Consider the following 17,986-nt stretch of genomic DNA (forward strand, 5'->3'; position numbering starts at 1 on the left):
CTAAAATATTTAGAATATGCAAAAGAGTTTAATGTTTGTATTATATTAGGTACTAGATGATGTCTGCCGCCTCACGCGCGTGGATTGAGGTTTTTTTGAAATCCTGTGTGAACTCTGATTCTCAACAAACTTTCACTTTAAAAATTTATTAGGACTTTTGGTTAAAATTGGATAGGGAATCCTTTTTTTATTTTGTGTAAAAAGCTGCCCAAAATAAAGGCTTATTAACAAAATATTTGGAATAGGCAAAAGAGTGTAATGTTTGTATTATATATTGTAAAATAAAATAAAAACGTTATGTTTCGTTAAATTTATCATTAGTATAACCTTGCAAGTATACGAAGCTATGATAGCCTAGTGGTTAGGACGTCCGCCTTCTAATCGGAGGTCGGGGGTTCGATCCCGGGCACGCACCTCTAACTTTTCGTAGTTATGATGTGCGTTAATTAATTTAATATCACTTGCTTTAACGGTGCAGGAAAACATCGTGAGGAAACCTGCATGCCTGAGAGTTCTCCATAATGTTCTCAAAGGTGTATGAAGTCTACCAATCCGCACATGGCCAGCGTGGTAGTAGACTATGGCCAAAACCCTTCTCACTCTGAGAGGAGACCCGTTCTTTGTAGTGAGCCGGCGATGGGTTGATCAAGATGATAACTAAGGTCAGAAAAGTACTTTGTTTCAACACTACACTAAATGTGTGCGTTTGCGAGCGCTTGCTCGTGACCGATTGGTCTGACATGCACGCACACTTACGCAAAGCCCATGTAAACGACGTAACCACAAGTAAAGTTTACTCGTCTTCGTGAATTGCAAGATTTGTAGCTACTTTAGAATCCAAGTAGGTACTTGTTGCATTTCAAGTTAATTTTTTTGTTATTCTCTTAATTACGAGTATGTTTGTAAGTAAAACAATAAACTGATGATGATGATTTCATTTCAATAAACTGACACTGATGATGTCATCATCATCATCATGATCAACCTATCGGCGGCCCACTACAGAGTACAGGTCTCCTCTCAGAGTGAGAACACTGATGATTTATTATGTACATATTTGGCTTAGAATAAATCAATAAGTACTAGATAGTTTTATTTCAGTAGGTAGTTACGTCGAAGTATAGATACTAGATAGGTAGGTATATAACGCCGATTTTTTTATTCGTACAAGCTAATCCTTGACTCGGATCTGTGATCGATCATGCAGTCTAAGATGGTAGCGGTCTGGCTAGGGGTGTAACGCAGCTATATTAATTCTGTAACCAAAGTTGTTTTCTAGTTTCAAATTCTCCTAGGATTACTAATTTTGTAATCAAAAGTACACGACAATCGGGGAGGGAACACTCGCACAGCCCCCCGCGCTAACCCGATGTGGGCGAGCGCGGATGACGTGCGGGGCATCCTCCCGCCTAATACCCTGATTGCCATTTCAACTTGTCGCGGATTATGTAAACATAGCCTTATATTCCGCCCCGCAAGGAATCTGTGGCGGCCGTGCGCGTATGCTCTGCTCCCATCGCTTGCCAAATATACTTGTTACTACTGTGAGATGCTAATGTGAATTGTCACCACCTTAAAGTATTCAAAAAGATTGGCGTCTCCTAGAGTTCACCATACTTACAATAAGAAGAGTCATTATTTTTGTAAGAGCAATATGTTGATTTATAAAAAAACTTACATACTTCTTTAATATTGTTTTATTTCCATTAGGTATCTAATATTATTTTTAGCAATTAACATGCCTGTCAAGACTTCGCCTCCTATTTGGGAACTCGGGGGTTTCATCCCGGGCACGCACCTCTAACTTTTTGGAGTTATGTCCGTTAAACTTGCTTGAACGATGAGGGATCGTGAGGAAACTTGCATCTATGAGAGTTCTCCATAATGTTCTCAAAGGTGTGTGAAGTCTGCCAATCCGTACTTGGCCAGCTTTTGGACTATGGCCTAAACCTTGCTCAATCCCACTAAATATAATAGAACCACTACTACTAAACTACAGTATTCTAGATCAGCGGTGTCCGAACTAAGCCATAAATCATAATTTATTATATCTACATTGTATTTATAACTAGATGATGCCTATGACTTCGTCCGCGTGGATTTAGGTTTTTAAAATCCCGTGGGAACTCTGATTTTCCGGGATAAAAACTAGCCTATGTTCTTCCCTGGGATACAAACTATCTCTGTACCAAATTTCGTCAAAATCGGTTGAACGGATGGGTTGTGAAAAGCTAGCAGACAGACAGACACACTTTCGCATTTATAATATTAGTATGGATGTAAGGAAGTCATACAAAGCAATAAGCTATCAAATGAAAGATGTTACTGTTTGGACTGGGACCGCTAGTATCGTCAGTGTGGCCCATAGGCTAAGTTTTGATACCCCTGCTCTGGATTAAACGTTGGAAAAGGTATCAAACGCAGGGGGTTTAAAATGAAAGATAATATTCATTGTAAAAAATGTAATAAATACAAATAGCATTATAGTACAAGATACATCGAGCATAGCCTGAAAAATACTGATCCATCATCCAACATTGATACCCTAAGAACCCACGCTGAGTTGAGAACCTCCCTTTTTTAAAGTAAGGTACATTAAAATAAAATCCTTTTCACTATAAAAAGTAGCATTAAATTGTTCTTAACTGGATTGTAAGTACTTGTAAGTTATTGTAACAAGTGCCTATGGGTAGAATAATTTGGCAAACATAGAGCACGACAGGTAGAGATGCCAATCGGGGGTATGAGGCGGGGGGATCACAGGTTCCCAGACTTTTTCCTCATAGACCACTTTTAAAATTTAGCTGGTTCCAGTCGACTCCCTGCTGAAACTCGACAAAAAATGTGAAGATTAGATTTAACTATGGAAATTTGCGTTGCATATATTTTAGACTAATCTGAGGTCTAAATCGAGTGCTACCTCTTCCGACAGTGAGTATTTTGATGGGATAGTATTTTTCTTATTGTAAAAATATCCAGTTAAAAACCATTAGATTTTATTGTTGGTGATGAAATAAAATAAAAAACTTAATGCTAGCGAGACGTTCAGTCTTATATTTTATACTACTTAATTATATTTAAAATAAAATAATCAAGTTTATATTTTTGTAATATATTGGAGTACCTACTTACTTATTATTATTATCCATATAAAAATGAGAATAAGTACCTAATATACATATGAAATTCAGGAACTTTAAATGTTATAAATTAATATTAATATATTATATAAAATACATTAGGTAATCGAATGATGGTAAAATTAAATAAAATTTAATTATAAAATAATTTTCGTTAATCACAATTCGATACTTAACAAGTTTGTGCAATTTAAAAAATTAAATCGAATTTCCTAAAATGTCCATAACAAATAGCTATTGGTCAAAATATTGATAGCGTAGTACGCGACGTGAGGCGTTGCTATGCCGTTTAATTATTCATAGGGTCTGTTTCACAATGTCCAAATAAAGTTCCTAATACTTACATAACAAATAAAATATTTACTGGGTAAATCTATCTAATAAAGGTCTGATATTTTTCTTCTGTTTCACAACTCAAGTGTCTAATAAAATATTGGTAAGGTACCTATTGTACAGTTTACCCGAAGGTCGAGGCGGCAACGTCGCATTATGATTGCTACGTTCAAGTAAACTTGTGATTTCGTGGCTCTTTCGTGGTGATTTTTAGGGTTCCGTACCTTAAAAGGAAAAACGGAACCCTTATAAGGATCACTTTGTTGTCTGTCTGTCTGTCGGTGAGTCCGTCCGTCCGTTCGTCCATCTGTCTGTCCGTCTGTCTGTCTGTCTGTCTGTCTGTCTGTCTGTCAAGAAACCTACAGAGCTGGGTACTTCCCGTTAACCTAGAATCATGAAATTTGGCTGGTAGGTAGGTCTTATAGCTGACATATGAACGGGCTTCACCTGTGGATTCTTAAACAGATTTTTATTTAGGTATTTTTATGAATCACAGATTTTTATTTATCGTGCAAAATGTCGAAAAAATACGACTGTACTACGGAACACTCGGTGCGCGAGCCTGACTCACACTTGGCCGGTTTTTTTAATTGAAGTATTTTATAATACAATAAAGTACCTACTATTTCTAAAGATGTCTCAAAAACGTGACAGCAGTTGTAATTTTACGAGGTAGGAAACCGACTTGTTAGTTAAGCTCGTTGGAGTTAATAAAGACATTCTGTCTTAGTCTGAATGTTGTCCTAAAATCGGTTACATTCAGTGACAACGTTGCGCGATCATAAAAATCATCAAATTCGTCCTCAATTAATTCAAAATTATCCATTCTTACAAAAACACTATAATTTTATTTACCACTGAATAATTAGGTTGTAAACGACGTGTGAAACACTGACGCTGTTATGAAGACAGCTGTCAAACATGCGTCAAAGTACATAGTTATCCATCAAATAACTGCTATTGGCCGCTTGAACCGACCTACAACTTGTTGAGAACTTTATGTTATGGTTAGCCGTATTAGATGATTGTGAAACGCAAACAATGTGTTTATTTGCCAAACAAGTTACAAATAGCTTATTAGGAACTTTATTTGGACATTGGGAAACAGACCCATAGCGTAAGTATAATGTATGTAAATTTATTCATGTGTATTTCCAAAACAATAAATTATACAACAATACATCTCATAGGAAAAACTGCAGCTAAGTATTCATTTTACTAAAAAGCTAAAGAGAAAGAAAACCCCATATAACTACCATATAAAATGTTGAAAATTATTAAACTGGGAACTTCTGGGAACACCAATTTCACAAAACTTACCACATTTACGCAAAACTCCTAAAAATTCTCGCTACTATATTATTTTAAATGTTAGCCATGTATACTGCTATTAAACAATAAACCTTTTCCGTTAATTTTGTATGGTAATTTAAATGTAGTCTTGTGTTATTTTTACAAATTACTTAGGTAAGTAGGTATGTATCTAAATTATTATAGGAAATTACTGTACCTAGTCCGCGACAAGTTGAGATGGCAATCATGGTGTGAGGCGCTCAGTCCCTCTCGCTCAAGCAGATTTTCTTACTTGTGAAATGTCATTCCTTCTACACTTCACGTTGTTTGCCAAAATCTCACGTACAAATACATTTTGGCAAATAAAAAAAAGTGGCCACGATGATAAGGACAAAACATAATCATTTTGTCACGTTCTAATAAGAGCGCGGGGGCTGGCGGGTGTGCGACCTCCCCTATTGCCATCTCTATCTGTCGCGTACTATACATATGTGTGCATAACTTTTTAGCTGCAACTTCTTAAATAATAAATTACATTTAAAAGAGAGCTTTCCTTAACCTACATTTAGTTTGCAGACTATAGAATATATTGTCACAAAAAGCGTATTAAAACTATCTACTAAAATTGTCATACAATAAGTATATTAAATACATTATGTAAAGCGAATACAATACAATTTTGGCGTACTTAATACGTCTTAATAGTATGATATTGTGATTACTATCAACTTTGATGTGGCAAAAAATTTATAAATATTATGCCACAAATTTAAAAAAAAAAACACTTTTATAAGTCTTATAACAAGACCAGAAGATAAAATATTCGTCCAATTATTTAACTAAAAACATCAAACGGGCCATCAATGTGTAAAATTGATTTTAACAAACTTCCTACATAATATAGGTAAATATGAAAACAAATTATTTGTTAATGATATTAATAATTAAAAGTGACATTTCCGAATATATCCTTTCACATTCCTGTATTATGAAACGATGATACATTAATTGAATTATTTATATAACAATTTGTTATAAGTTATAACTAACTAAAATCGTGTTCCACAAACTTTTATTACGAAACACAATAGTGGCCATCAAGATATTATAAAGGATAAAAAGGTATTTTTTTTTGTTTAGAATTTGTTATGATTTATTCATTGAATTATTTATATAACAATTTGTTATAAGTTTTAATTAACTAAAATCGTCTTCCACAAACCTTTATTACCAAACATAATATTAGCCATCAAGGTAACAAGACCATCAATTTTTTTGTTCAAAATTCGTTTGTAGACTGGCCAATCTAATACATAGAGATCCACTTAATGCAGCTAATTCTCTAGAATGTAATCCCTAAACTAAACTGGCATTTCGAAATCTAGTGCTATCCTTTTATGCAGGAAGCGCTATGAACGGGATAGTAATGTATTAAGACCCATCATTTCAGTTTAGAGAATATTTACTACAGAATTAGCCACAATGTTGCAATACTTTCACATTTTTGTTGAATTCAACTTGAAAGGTATATTTATTTTAAACAATATGTGTTAGAAACAATATAATGTGTAAAAATTTCATGTCAAAAGTACGATTTTAGTCCTTATTTCAAAGATGAACCATATTTTTAAAGGATATTAGCCAAGTTTATTTTGCTGACTAATATTCCCCTTTCCCCTCCAATTAAACATAAAGCTTGTGCTAGGAGTAGGTACGACAATAGTGCAACCGCTGGGGTTTGAACTGGTGATCTTTCGGTTTTTAGTCTGTTCCTTTAACCGTTGAGCTATCAAGGCTCTTTTGACATGCCAGTTGACCGATAGAATTAAAATGGCGCGTGAGGAGTAGTTTTGTACAGACTATAAACTAAAATGACAGGTCTAATTATATTCACTATCAAAATCAATCATGTTTCATAATACAGCCACTGATCAAGCGTTACAAGTATCATAGCACCAGTCATATCTATACATAATATAAAATAATACTATTGTATAAAAGCTATATTAACTTACAACCAAGCGGTGGGTTTGTGCATTTGTTTGTATTAAGGTATTTGATTAGTGGAAGAGAGCCCTGGGACGCTTCTTGGCTAGAATGTGCCATGAATGGGTGATCCCTTTACGCCTCTTTGGTGACACTCTATAAAAAAACAGATTTGTCGTTATCATATTTATATTTAACAGGACATTTTTTACAGATTTATTCAAAAAAATTGCTGTATGTGTCATTGCATATCAATTAAGTGTGATTGTTAAGCAACCTTGAACTTATATACACTAAAAAGCTTAAATTTTTTTTTGTTGTGCTTTATCATGCGATCAGTCGATGGACTATGAGCAATTGGTTGGAGCCTGGAGGACAGGTTGGCGTGATTGCAGACAACTTCCCCAGCAGGAAAACTCCATGAATCTCAGCTAGTTATCCAGTATATGCTTTCAAAAAAGCTTAACATAAAAATTATTTTCTAAACAGCACCACAAGCTTAAAATAAAAATGATTAACTGTCAGTCTCAACCGCTACGCGTGCCCATACTGACTCCCCTATGAAAAACGACACCGAATGGGTTCCAAACTAATCGGTTTTTGTATCAATTTCATAATTGGGTATTTAAATCAATTTTTTCTATTACTATATTATAAACTAGAATAAAAATAATGACGTAAATTGAAAAAGTAATTAAATCGATCAAATAACAAAAAAGTTATAAGCATTTAAATATTTATGATTAGATAGAGATAGCGATACAGCAGTTTGACGTCACACCTACTAATGCCATAGTAGCTTCGTGCGGTTTCATACAAATTTTCGTTTTGCGAGAAAGGGATAGAAGACCCTCCTACTCCAAAATTAAAATGACTGTAACTTTGTAAATCTTTGTTGGATTTTAATATTTTTTTCAGTGTACATCATTATTTTTATCCTAGTTTATAATAAAGTAATAATATTTATCAAATTCAAAAGTAGGAGAATACCCAATTTGCAACTCACCCATGTTCTGGTGTATCAGGCATATAAGGAGTCATCCTGAAGTCGCGGTTGTGCGGAGTTTCAATCCCAAAAGGACTGTACAGCTTCGTAGGACTCCTGCCCAATATCTGACATAGAACAGGATATTCATGTAATTTAAATGGCTTTATGCAACTTCTATGACAGACTAACACATATTATTATGACTTTGTCCGCGTGAACTACACGAATTTCAAACCCCTAATATCTCACCCCTTAGGGGTTGAATTTTCAAAAATCCTTTCTCAGCGGATGCCTACGACATAATAGCCAAATTTCAGACCAATCTATCCTGTAGTTAGAGATGTGCATTGATAGATCAGTCAGTCAGTCACCTTTTCGTTTTATATATTTAGATTAGTCTCCCGGCTGTGCTGAGTTCGTAAGGATGTTCTTATATATTTCACCAATAGAAAGACAGATTTTATCTAAGAAGGTTGGCTACAAGTATGATATACATTATATGATATACAGCTTTCGCTGATGCGTCTATATCAGAAGTGCTTTGAGTCTTCCAAATGTTTGTACAATCTATTCTTGAACTGGTTAGCAAAACTAGACATAACCACATCCTTAGGCAATTTATTCCATATGTGAACAACTCAGAAAGTGTTTTAATGGATTTGACGATGGCAATTGATATTGTAGCTTCATATCATGTCTCTAAATCTAGGATTGCTCCTTCTCGGAAACATGCTCTCAAAATTGGGGATATCATAATAATTATTTAGTATTTTGTAAGTTTCAAGTAGATCGCCTGATTTTGAGGGTGCTGAGTCCAAGTTTTATAAGTCTTTGTTCATAGGGGAAATTTTTTAGTTCCCTTGACATTGGCAAAAATAATGTAGTTGTTTCCTCCAAAAATGTGACTGTTAAAAGCTGTTATTGTTTCTTAACTGTTGATATTTTACCTGTTTCTTTTTGGACACTGGGGTAGTTGGCATCCGACAGGGAGAGCCAGCTTCTGTCAGCCGATGCCTGCGCCTACCACTAAGTCGAAAGTGCTGAAAATGAATAATAAATATAATTAATATTTGCCAAGTGCCAATACTAAAGTAAGGATAATATAATCTTTCTAATATATTATGATATATTTTTATACACATTGGTCATCAAAATAAATTCATTGATTGTTTTTGCACTAGATTGGCACAACTATTGACATCCATACTTAAGAATAACATTACAAAATGTGTAACAATGTGTCTGCCTGTTACCTCTTCACAGGCCACAGCCCATGCTTTTAACTGATTTTGACAAAATTTGGGACAATCTCTGTTGATAATTCTTGAAACATTAACTAGTTAATAATTAGTTAACCTGGCCTGGCTTTATTAGGGTGGAATCTTTAAATCCTGTATAAGTGAAAGTTTACGTACGCACGGAATGAATGGAAAAGTTCGCGGAACTTGCCCAGTAAGAAAGCGGTGCGGCGAGTTGCAGTGCCGGGTGCGTTTTAAAATCCGTAAAGTTAAATCTATTGAAATCCGGTGCGGAATTAATTTCGAGGTGCGCGCTCTTCTATGTTATGTAGGTCTATAGTTCACAGATTTTACGGAAAAAACGTACAAAAATTTACCGTGGTGAGCGCTAGCTCTAAAAGAAAAAGTAGACTCAGATGTACCTATACATAAATAGTTTGATATTCTGTACGTTCATATTCCAATTAATTTTATAAATAGGTAGATGAAGTAGTTCTTACCTGTGACAGATTTCCAAATGTGTTTCTAACACACTTAAAAGTCCTGGATATCTTCTCCGCCCCCGACTGCAAGGCACGCCGTGAACTGGCAAATGATTTTCCTTTGAATAAATTTCTATTGTAACATCCCTCGATGTTTCTGAGACTCTCTCTTGTTGGCGAATCGATACCGGAGTCAGTCACAAAGGGATCCTTCATTTTGTATGTTCCGCAAGACGCACTACCAAATTAATCACTGCAATTTGTACCTAATACAAATTGTTTTTAGTTAGTAATGAAAAAATGATCTCATCAATACATCTTTATAAAAAAATAAACTCAATCGAAAGGACTACAATAGCATGTCGCGCGCTGGTTTTCCATCCGTTATCGGTCGTTATTTTTTTTCTGTTAGGCACATAGACTATAGAAAATTGACGTTTATATTCAAAATAAAAAAGCTTGTGAGACCATAGACAAGGATGTATATTCCATAGACGAAGTCCGATCTCTATGGTCTCATTAAATCCATGATCAAGGCTAGGAGGCGAGGGCTAGGCAGTATGACAAGGCTCTTTTGGCGCGTGGCGAAAATCGAAAATTGCACCGAGCGCCACCATCTTGTGAAGTGTCACAATACGTAGTATCCCTATTAATCTGTGGTCACAACTCACATGTGTCACGCTGCCCCTATGGTGTTACTAAGTAAAAAATCTGAAATTCACCTTTTTGTTAAATATAAGCCATTCCATATACATTATACTGTACATACTAGTCCTCCGCCTTCGTTATTCACCCACCAGTAGGACCATACTAATCTTCAAATCAATTCAATTCCCAATTATTGGCTTTTAGGTGTGCCAGCTGGGCACAGAGTGTACTAGTTGTTATTATTATTACCGCGTATAATAACAAAATTAGAATCTGTCGAAAAATCTTTTCTTATGTAGTGGGTAGTAGGGGTCTATGTTACAGAGAATCTATGAGGAATCTGTTACAATACCTACATAAATTTCTGCTAGGTACTTATCTTGTTTGGACTGTACATTACTGTAATTTTTTTATAACAATACTAGCCGATGCAGGGCCTGAGTTGAAACTTGCAATGCGACTTGCGCGCAACTTTTGTACTGTTCAAGGTTTCAACTCATTCAAAGGAACGATGAGCAAACATAGTAACGAAAGAAAGATCAAACAAACAAACATTAATTGTTATAATAAGTAATTAAATAAATAACAAATATTAGAATTAATATATTATATTTAATTAACTACACTAAAATACAAATCTATCGTTGATGCATATAATAGTCGATTACGGTTGAAAATGCAGCAAATCCTGCAGCACCAAACAAACCTGCCTTTAATCCACCTAAAAACAGAAAACCAATAAATAAGCGTCAAGCTAGATATGCAGAAATGTATCAGTAATAATTTATTATGCAAGGTATTTTCTGGGTGGCAATGTGATTTTTTAGTTCGGACACATTATACATAATACAATTCATACTAATATTATTGCTTTTTATACCGGAAAGTCCACAAGCTTCCACCAGATTAAAAAAATATATTTAAAAAGTTCATGCTGACAACGACAAGTCACTGCATCATTTTTCATATTAATATTACAAATGCAAAAGTATATCTGGCTGCTAGTTTTTCAGTTTCAGAGATAGGAATATATTATGATATATAGAATATATAGATAGGAACTATATGAAGCTAGGTACAGTGCTGTGTGGGATTGATGCATATGTAGCATGTATTTAATGGACCGTCAGCAAACCATTGTTTGCTTTACAACTTATAGGAGGCCTACTGTAATTAGAAAGATGTATTTATTACTGCCTGTAACTTTGCATGGATTTAGGTTTTAAAAATCCAATGGGCATTGTTTGACTTTCCAACATAAATTATAGCTTATTGTGTTAATTCAAGGTTGAGGTATAAGCTTCATTCCAGGATTCAGCTAAATTGATTCAATCTTTGTGGTGTAAATACAAACAATAAAACTTTTACATGATTATTATAAGTTTAAATCTACCTCGTAATCCTATTAGACCACCAGTCACACCTCCTGCATATGTCCCGTTTTTCCAATCTGACTTTCCTCTTGCAGTTTCAATACAACATTCCACACCGGAAAACACAGCACCAAGGAGTGCAAAATTCTTAGCATAGCTTAACATCGAGTTTTTCATTTCTCTTAGGATTTCTCTTGCAGTTTGATTTTGTTGAGCCATAGGGTCTGTCGTGTTGGGCATAAGTGAAGATGTGAATAGACCAACCGCTGCACCCAGACCATAACCTGTAATAAAATTATCAAAGTATAGTCTGTATAGCCACTACCTGATAAGAAAGGCTAAGAAGTGGTATTAGATCTTTAAAAAAATTATAGTAGCATTGAGCAGAGTAAGGCTACCTTTCCAGTTTCTACCAGGCTTGTGTGACGATTTATAACAAGAATATACATACAGCAAGTAGGATCACTTCGTTTTCGCAGCATAGCACAAGTGGTGGAGTCTGCATAGCAAGACTTAAGAGATAACAGCATTTTAAAGTACTTAACTAATATTCCCTGCTGACAAAGCTTTAAAAACTGTATTGAAAACAACTGCGAAGTTTTGTTCATGAGATTCCTTCATATGTTTCGCTTATTAGAGCTGTTATTATTTACCTATAATGCAGCTGGTCAAGGATTTGAATGGGCAGCTTTCGATCGTAGCCTCAATCATCTTCTCCTCATTTGTCTTTATGATCACTGGACCTAACACTCTGGGAATAATTATATTTTCCCGATATCTATAAACTGTGCACAAATATTTTGCAAGAGAGTCATAGTCGTTATTTTCGGAGAATTTCACTAGGTCCGGGTCGATAGATGGCTTTTTATATTCAGCCATATTAATTTTTTAATCTATTTAATTTATTTAAATTTTCACAACAAAATTAATAACAACTTTAATAATAATTAATAAACTCCCGAAACGTAACATAACCTCATCTCCAAAGAGAATATAATCCACAGCACAGACCAATCACAGAACATCCACAGAACACTATACTCATAGTCTCATAATCACTATTATAATATGTAATAAGTACCTACTCTGTGATCACTATCTATCTCATGAACTCAGATTAAGAACACTTGAAGAATCAACGAGATGAGCTCATGAAGATGATTTTTTTTTTAAATTTATTTTACGGCCCTGGATATGAGTCTTTTAAGGCCTATGAAGATGATTTAAAAATAAAAGTATTTTATGCGTAGATAGAGTAATAAAGGTAGATTGAAGTACTGTGTAACCGCGTATGAGATAGCGATAGCAGGATAGCACGACGTAACGATGAATAACACGACAATAAAATTATTACCATTGTTTAGTAGTCAATATTTGTATTAACCGATCAACAATATTTGTATTAAACGTTTTTATGTGAAAACAAATAAATAACTAATGAGAAATACAATCACGCCACGAATTCTCAGTTTGTTTCGCAACTAAAGTTGCATGCCTTGTATGTATTCTTGAAAAAAAACCGGTTACACGATAAGGAACAAAAAATAGGTAACAATGACAAGGGTTAGTTAGGTACTCATTTTAAATTGCAAAAATGTACTTCTTTATGTCTCACTAAGGAAATTCCTGTATTTCAATCAGTGACGTCATCACGGCTCATGAACCTAAAAAAACGGCGGGCAGCGTTTTCGTGGTGTGCATTTTTATTGCACTAATAGATCAAATAAAGTTTTTGTAATTTTTTTGGTGGTAGTGGTTCGAGTTAAAAGTCTTTACTTGGTAGGTACCTACCTACCTCCAATATTAATTTATAACTGTCAGTTTCTAAATCCCATCAATTTTTGTAGTCAGGTTCCGTACAGCACCAGGATTGAGGAGTTGGAATCCAATTTTTTTATGGAATAATGTCGCAAAGTTTCTCTATCAATTAAAAATAAAACTACGCAGATTTCGGTGATTTCGGTGTACATACATACATACATACTAAGAATCATGTTTGGCAGGTAGTCTTGTATAGCAGTCGCGAGCATAAGCTTTTAATATTAGTAAAGGGGAAAAATTCGAAAACCGTGAACTTGTGGTGACATCACAAAAAAAGTGTTTTTTCTTGTTACGGAACCTTTCGTGAGAGTCCAACTCGCACTTGGGTACGATTTTTGCTGTTAAAAAATAATAATGCGTTCAGTTAGGACATTCTTATTTAATTACATTTATAATATTATTATGGATTAAAACAAATTTTTTGAACTTTGAATAATTATACAGATCGATAGAGATAAAACCTGAGTAAGACTGCATTCAAATTTCGAAACGCCCTTTGAAATCTAAAATATCATTAAATTATAATGGGGAGAATCAAATCAAATCCTCTTAAAATTTCACATCTGCCGAGGGCCGACGCATAGCATAGTAATACAAAAGCATAAATTTAAAATTCGTCTTACTGAGTAACTACCTAACTAGATATTAAATCTATGAATTTAACTACAGATGAGACGGATAGTGGTATAGGCAGATATCCGGCCCGTCTAACAAAACCAAGAAAGAGACGTAATTCCAAGTGAGATTGGACTACTAGTCCTGCATAATTTGTTTCTTAAATGTTAAAATATTTTTATTCCAAAATCCAAGGTGCGTCATGTTGTTCCCTTCGTACTGAAATGTCAACGCGAATAAAAAAAATCATTTTGTGGATATTTTTATACCAGCTGTAACCAGAACGCTAGCAAAAATTTGCGTAATTGTCATACTACCTAAACACAATCCAATACCAATAACCAATTAACCATAATAACAATATAAGGGAATTATTCATTGTTGTCTAGGCAGTGCGCCTTCAATCCGTTGTTTTTTGAAAATATATAGGTACGGCATAAGTCGATTTTCATATTTTTTATATTATCTTGTGTGAGAAACTACATAATATACAGGTAATAATACTATTTGTAGTAAAACGAATAAATAAATAAATAAAAATCTTTTTTATTCGAATAAATTTTTAAAAGTACTTTCGAATAGTCGGATGCATCTACCACTGGTTCGGAATGCCTTGCGGAATATACTTAGTACCTAACAGCTAGTGCCAGATAGTTTCCGGATATCCGTTTCGTCTCTAGTTTTAGCCTATATATTTTAATTAAATACATAATTAAATAATAAGTGAAGAATTGTTTGTATCTATAATCTAACTAATTAAACACAATAAAATTGCAAATAAGTAATTGAAATTGTAAATAAGTAAAAAACATTGTAAAAGCAATAAAAAATTACAGAACTTTTCTCGCTAAAATAGGTATAATAGAGATTTGTTTTGTGCTCATTAGAAGTTGCACTTGTCCCAGAAATGAAGAAACCATACACTTTAATGTATAACCATATGACATACTTACCAAATTATATTTAACAAATAATATTATTAATTATGTAGGTATACCTACTTAAAAAAACGAGTAAAGTAGGTACGTAGACGGAATGCAATAAGGGCCATTACGCACTGTCGACTAGTAGCCCTGGCGGCACCATCCCGCGTCAACGGCAACCAACATTGAGGCAACTATGCTGGGAGACTAGATTGAATTCAATCACTTATCTTTGCACAATCGTGCAGAATGCACGTTGAAAAAATCGCAATAAAAACGTTAATTTTAAAGAGAAAAATAAAAAAGAAAGCGAAACAGTCTTAGGGGGCATACTTTTTTATCATCTAGTAGTCCTTCCCCTCCGAATAACTACACTATTTCCTCCCACTGTTTTTTCTTCTAACTCGGTTGCAATATTTGTCATTCATTTCATACCAAATGGACTTTCGGGACTCTATATTTTCTTATATACATTTTTCTGTATCAGAGCTGGACCAATTTGCTTCGCGACGATCGATCGCCTCCAAAGTCACTCGTCGAATGAACGCTCCCATATACAGTACAGCCGTGCTTCTGTTGGTCAGCCTACTAGCCAGTCGCTTGCGTCATGCTTGTCGCCATTGCGCAGCGAGTAAATTGCAGTCGCTCGCGCGACCGGTAGCTATACGTGTGACTGCGCATACACACCACGTCACCTTTGTAAACTATTGATTGTGATGGTCGCCGTCGACCAAGCCGCTGGCAGCTAGTCGACAGTGCGCAATGGCTCTAAAGGTAGATCTATTAATTTGGTACACACAACTTATTTGAATTTGGTTCCTAATTTTTAATTTTTGGGACAGTATAACCGAGCTTTGAAACACTTTCGGTAAACATTTAATTTACTTAGTAGGTACATAAATATTAGGCACATTGTGGAAATAAAAATAAATTATTCTTACATTACTCTAAGTCAGTCTTACATTCGGCACCCACTATTTCACAACAGTAATCATAATAATAATTAAGCTTTTTTATTTCCATCTTTACATGTATTAGGCACATTATATTTATTAATATTTCACAAAAATATAAATTCACAACAGTACTGCAATTAAAATATAGACACTTTTATACATAAATAAATATATATTATGTACTTACCTACCAACAGTATAGGTAATAATTTATCATAATATTCTAAGTACATATATCAATATTCTCAGCATACTTAAAAATAATAGAATAACTAAACCAGATTCACTTTCAGTTTCGGCATACGTATGTATTTATACTCAAAAATATTTTGTAAGCATAAATAAATAAATATTTAGATGATCTCGGCTATACTCACGGTCACGTGGTTAGTCAACGCACTTAAGCCCACTGAACACTAAGTTAGCGAATCACCCCGCAGGTGATTCGCTAACTCAGTGTCTAACACTGAATGATAGCCACCGAGCTTAATTGAAATTAGTTGGTTCTGCAACATAGCTGCTTTACTGAATGATAGCAAAATAATTTTTCGTAGAAAACCTTCAATAAATTTAGAAAAAATATGTAAATGTCAATTAGCTTAGTGGTTATCATTCAGTATTAGCCACTGAGTTAGCGAATCAGTATGCAGAACGACAGTTTATATTATAGGTAGAGTCATTATTCATTTGTGATGTGTATAAAATGCCAAGCGTAAACAAGGCGTTTTCCGCTCTAGTGCTAGGTAATTTAACTATTTTGTGATTTTATTTTTATTTATTTGTCCAAGAACAGCCCACAGAGTTATACACTCAAAATTATACAAAATGTTATCGAGTTATAAACTTATGTGGTTATATATTTAATATTATGCTTGTCCATATGAAGTGGTCGTGCGTTTACTTGGCCAATGGCCATATCCTGAATTTGCCGTGCGTTTAGCGGCCATATCGTCAAACTATCTCTATTTTTGTTTTGTGAACCCATATCATGATATGGTCAGTAAACAGTGTAATAATTCATGATATGGTCCATAACTTTATGATTTAGGATCAATTTTATGGGAAACTGTATTGCTGCAATTCGCGGTGGATGATCCCCCTTATGCCGGGTTGATCATGATGATGATGCCGGGTAGACACGGTAGCGACTTTGGTCGTTAGCGACTCGCTGGCGATGCGTGTGGACGTGGAAATAGCGGCGATCGGGGTATCGCTGATAATACAGCGATTGAATCTGAAATCTGAAAAGTCATCTATGTTTCTTTTTTTATCGTTGTCATATAGCTGCTATAGATAGAGCTCAGACAAAACAAACACAGGTGTGTACATGTCTACCGCTAAACATAGACTGATAGATCGCTATTGTGTGGACACAATAGGCTTAAAGCGTTATCAAGTCGCTGTCGATCAAAGTCGCTACGTGTATCTAGACCATTAGATCTGGGACACGACATAAGTACACATCTAAGATAGAATCGTATCAAATGTACATCAATCGTAGCAAACAAACGCGTAGAACATAATATTATTGTTATCACATGGCAATGAGTGTAGACTTTTATCAACCTAATAAGGCCTAGACCCTAGATATACAGTTCAATGTCATTCAAAGTACTTTCCGTGCAAGGCTGATTGTCAAGTGCCTATTAAGAACAATCCAAATATTATAAAGGCAAAAGTGTGTCCGTCTGTCTGTTAGCCTTTCACGGCCCATCCGTTCAACCGCTTTTGACGAAATTTGGTACAGCGATAGCTTGCATCTCAGGGAAGGACATAGGCTACATTTTATCCCGGAAATCAAAGAGTTCCCATAGGATATTTAAAAATCTGAATCCACTCGAAGTCGCGGGCATCAGCTTGTTAGTATATATATTAAGTACCTATATAGATAGTAAAAATTTAAGTTACCCTTTACTTAATAAAAATATTGACACAAAAATATTACAAAGATAATGTTATTTCAGATTATTATTGATTTTTAAGCTACTATTTTTTTTTAAGTACTATTAAAATATCTGAACTGTAGTAAGTAGTTCCTAATAAGACATTCCAAAAAATTGTGATTCCTAATAGGAGATATACACGACAGGTATGAGGCGGGAGGATGCCCCGCACACCCACATGTCACCCGCGTTCGGTCGCACCGGGTTAGCGCGAGGACTGTGCAGGTGTGCGGCACGGGATCCGTGT

The 17,986-nt window shown here is 34.8% G+C and overlaps 2 protein-coding genes across 2 annotated transcripts; both read right to left on the reverse strand.

The window, feature by feature from the left end:
• Positions 1-6,768: 6,768 nt before the first annotated feature.
• On the reverse strand, positions 6,769-10,239 carry LOC117985004 (uncharacterized). Its single transcript, XM_034971684.2, has 4 exons — positions 9,479-10,239; positions 8,688-8,780; positions 7,759-7,865; positions 6,769-6,908 (listed from the first exon to the last, which is right to left on the reverse strand). Exons 1-4 carry the CDS (start codon positions 9,674-9,676, stop codon positions 6,827-6,829), a joined length of 480 nt encoding a protein of 159 aa, XP_034827575.1. The 5' UTR covers positions 9,677-10,239; the 3' UTR covers positions 6,769-6,826.
• A 461-nt stretch (positions 10,240-10,700) lies between these two features.
• LOC117985000 (mitochondrial import inner membrane translocase subunit Tim22) lies at positions 10,701-12,492 on the reverse strand. The gene is made up of 3 exons (XM_034971681.2): positions 12,135-12,492; positions 11,502-11,765; positions 10,701-10,829 (listed from the first exon to the last, which is right to left on the reverse strand). The coding sequence occupies exons 1-3, from the start codon at positions 12,358-12,360 to the stop codon at positions 10,747-10,749; spliced, it is 573 nt and encodes a 190-aa protein (XP_034827572.1). The 5' UTR covers positions 12,361-12,492; the 3' UTR covers positions 10,701-10,746.
• Positions 12,493-17,986: the final 5,494 nt, after the last annotated feature.

Source organism: Maniola hyperantus, chromosome 9 (assembly GCF_902806685.2).
Source record: "Maniola hyperantus chromosome 9, iAphHyp1.2, whole genome shotgun sequence".
NCBI lineage: Eukaryota > Metazoa > Arthropoda > Insecta > Lepidoptera > Nymphalidae > Maniola > Maniola hyperantus.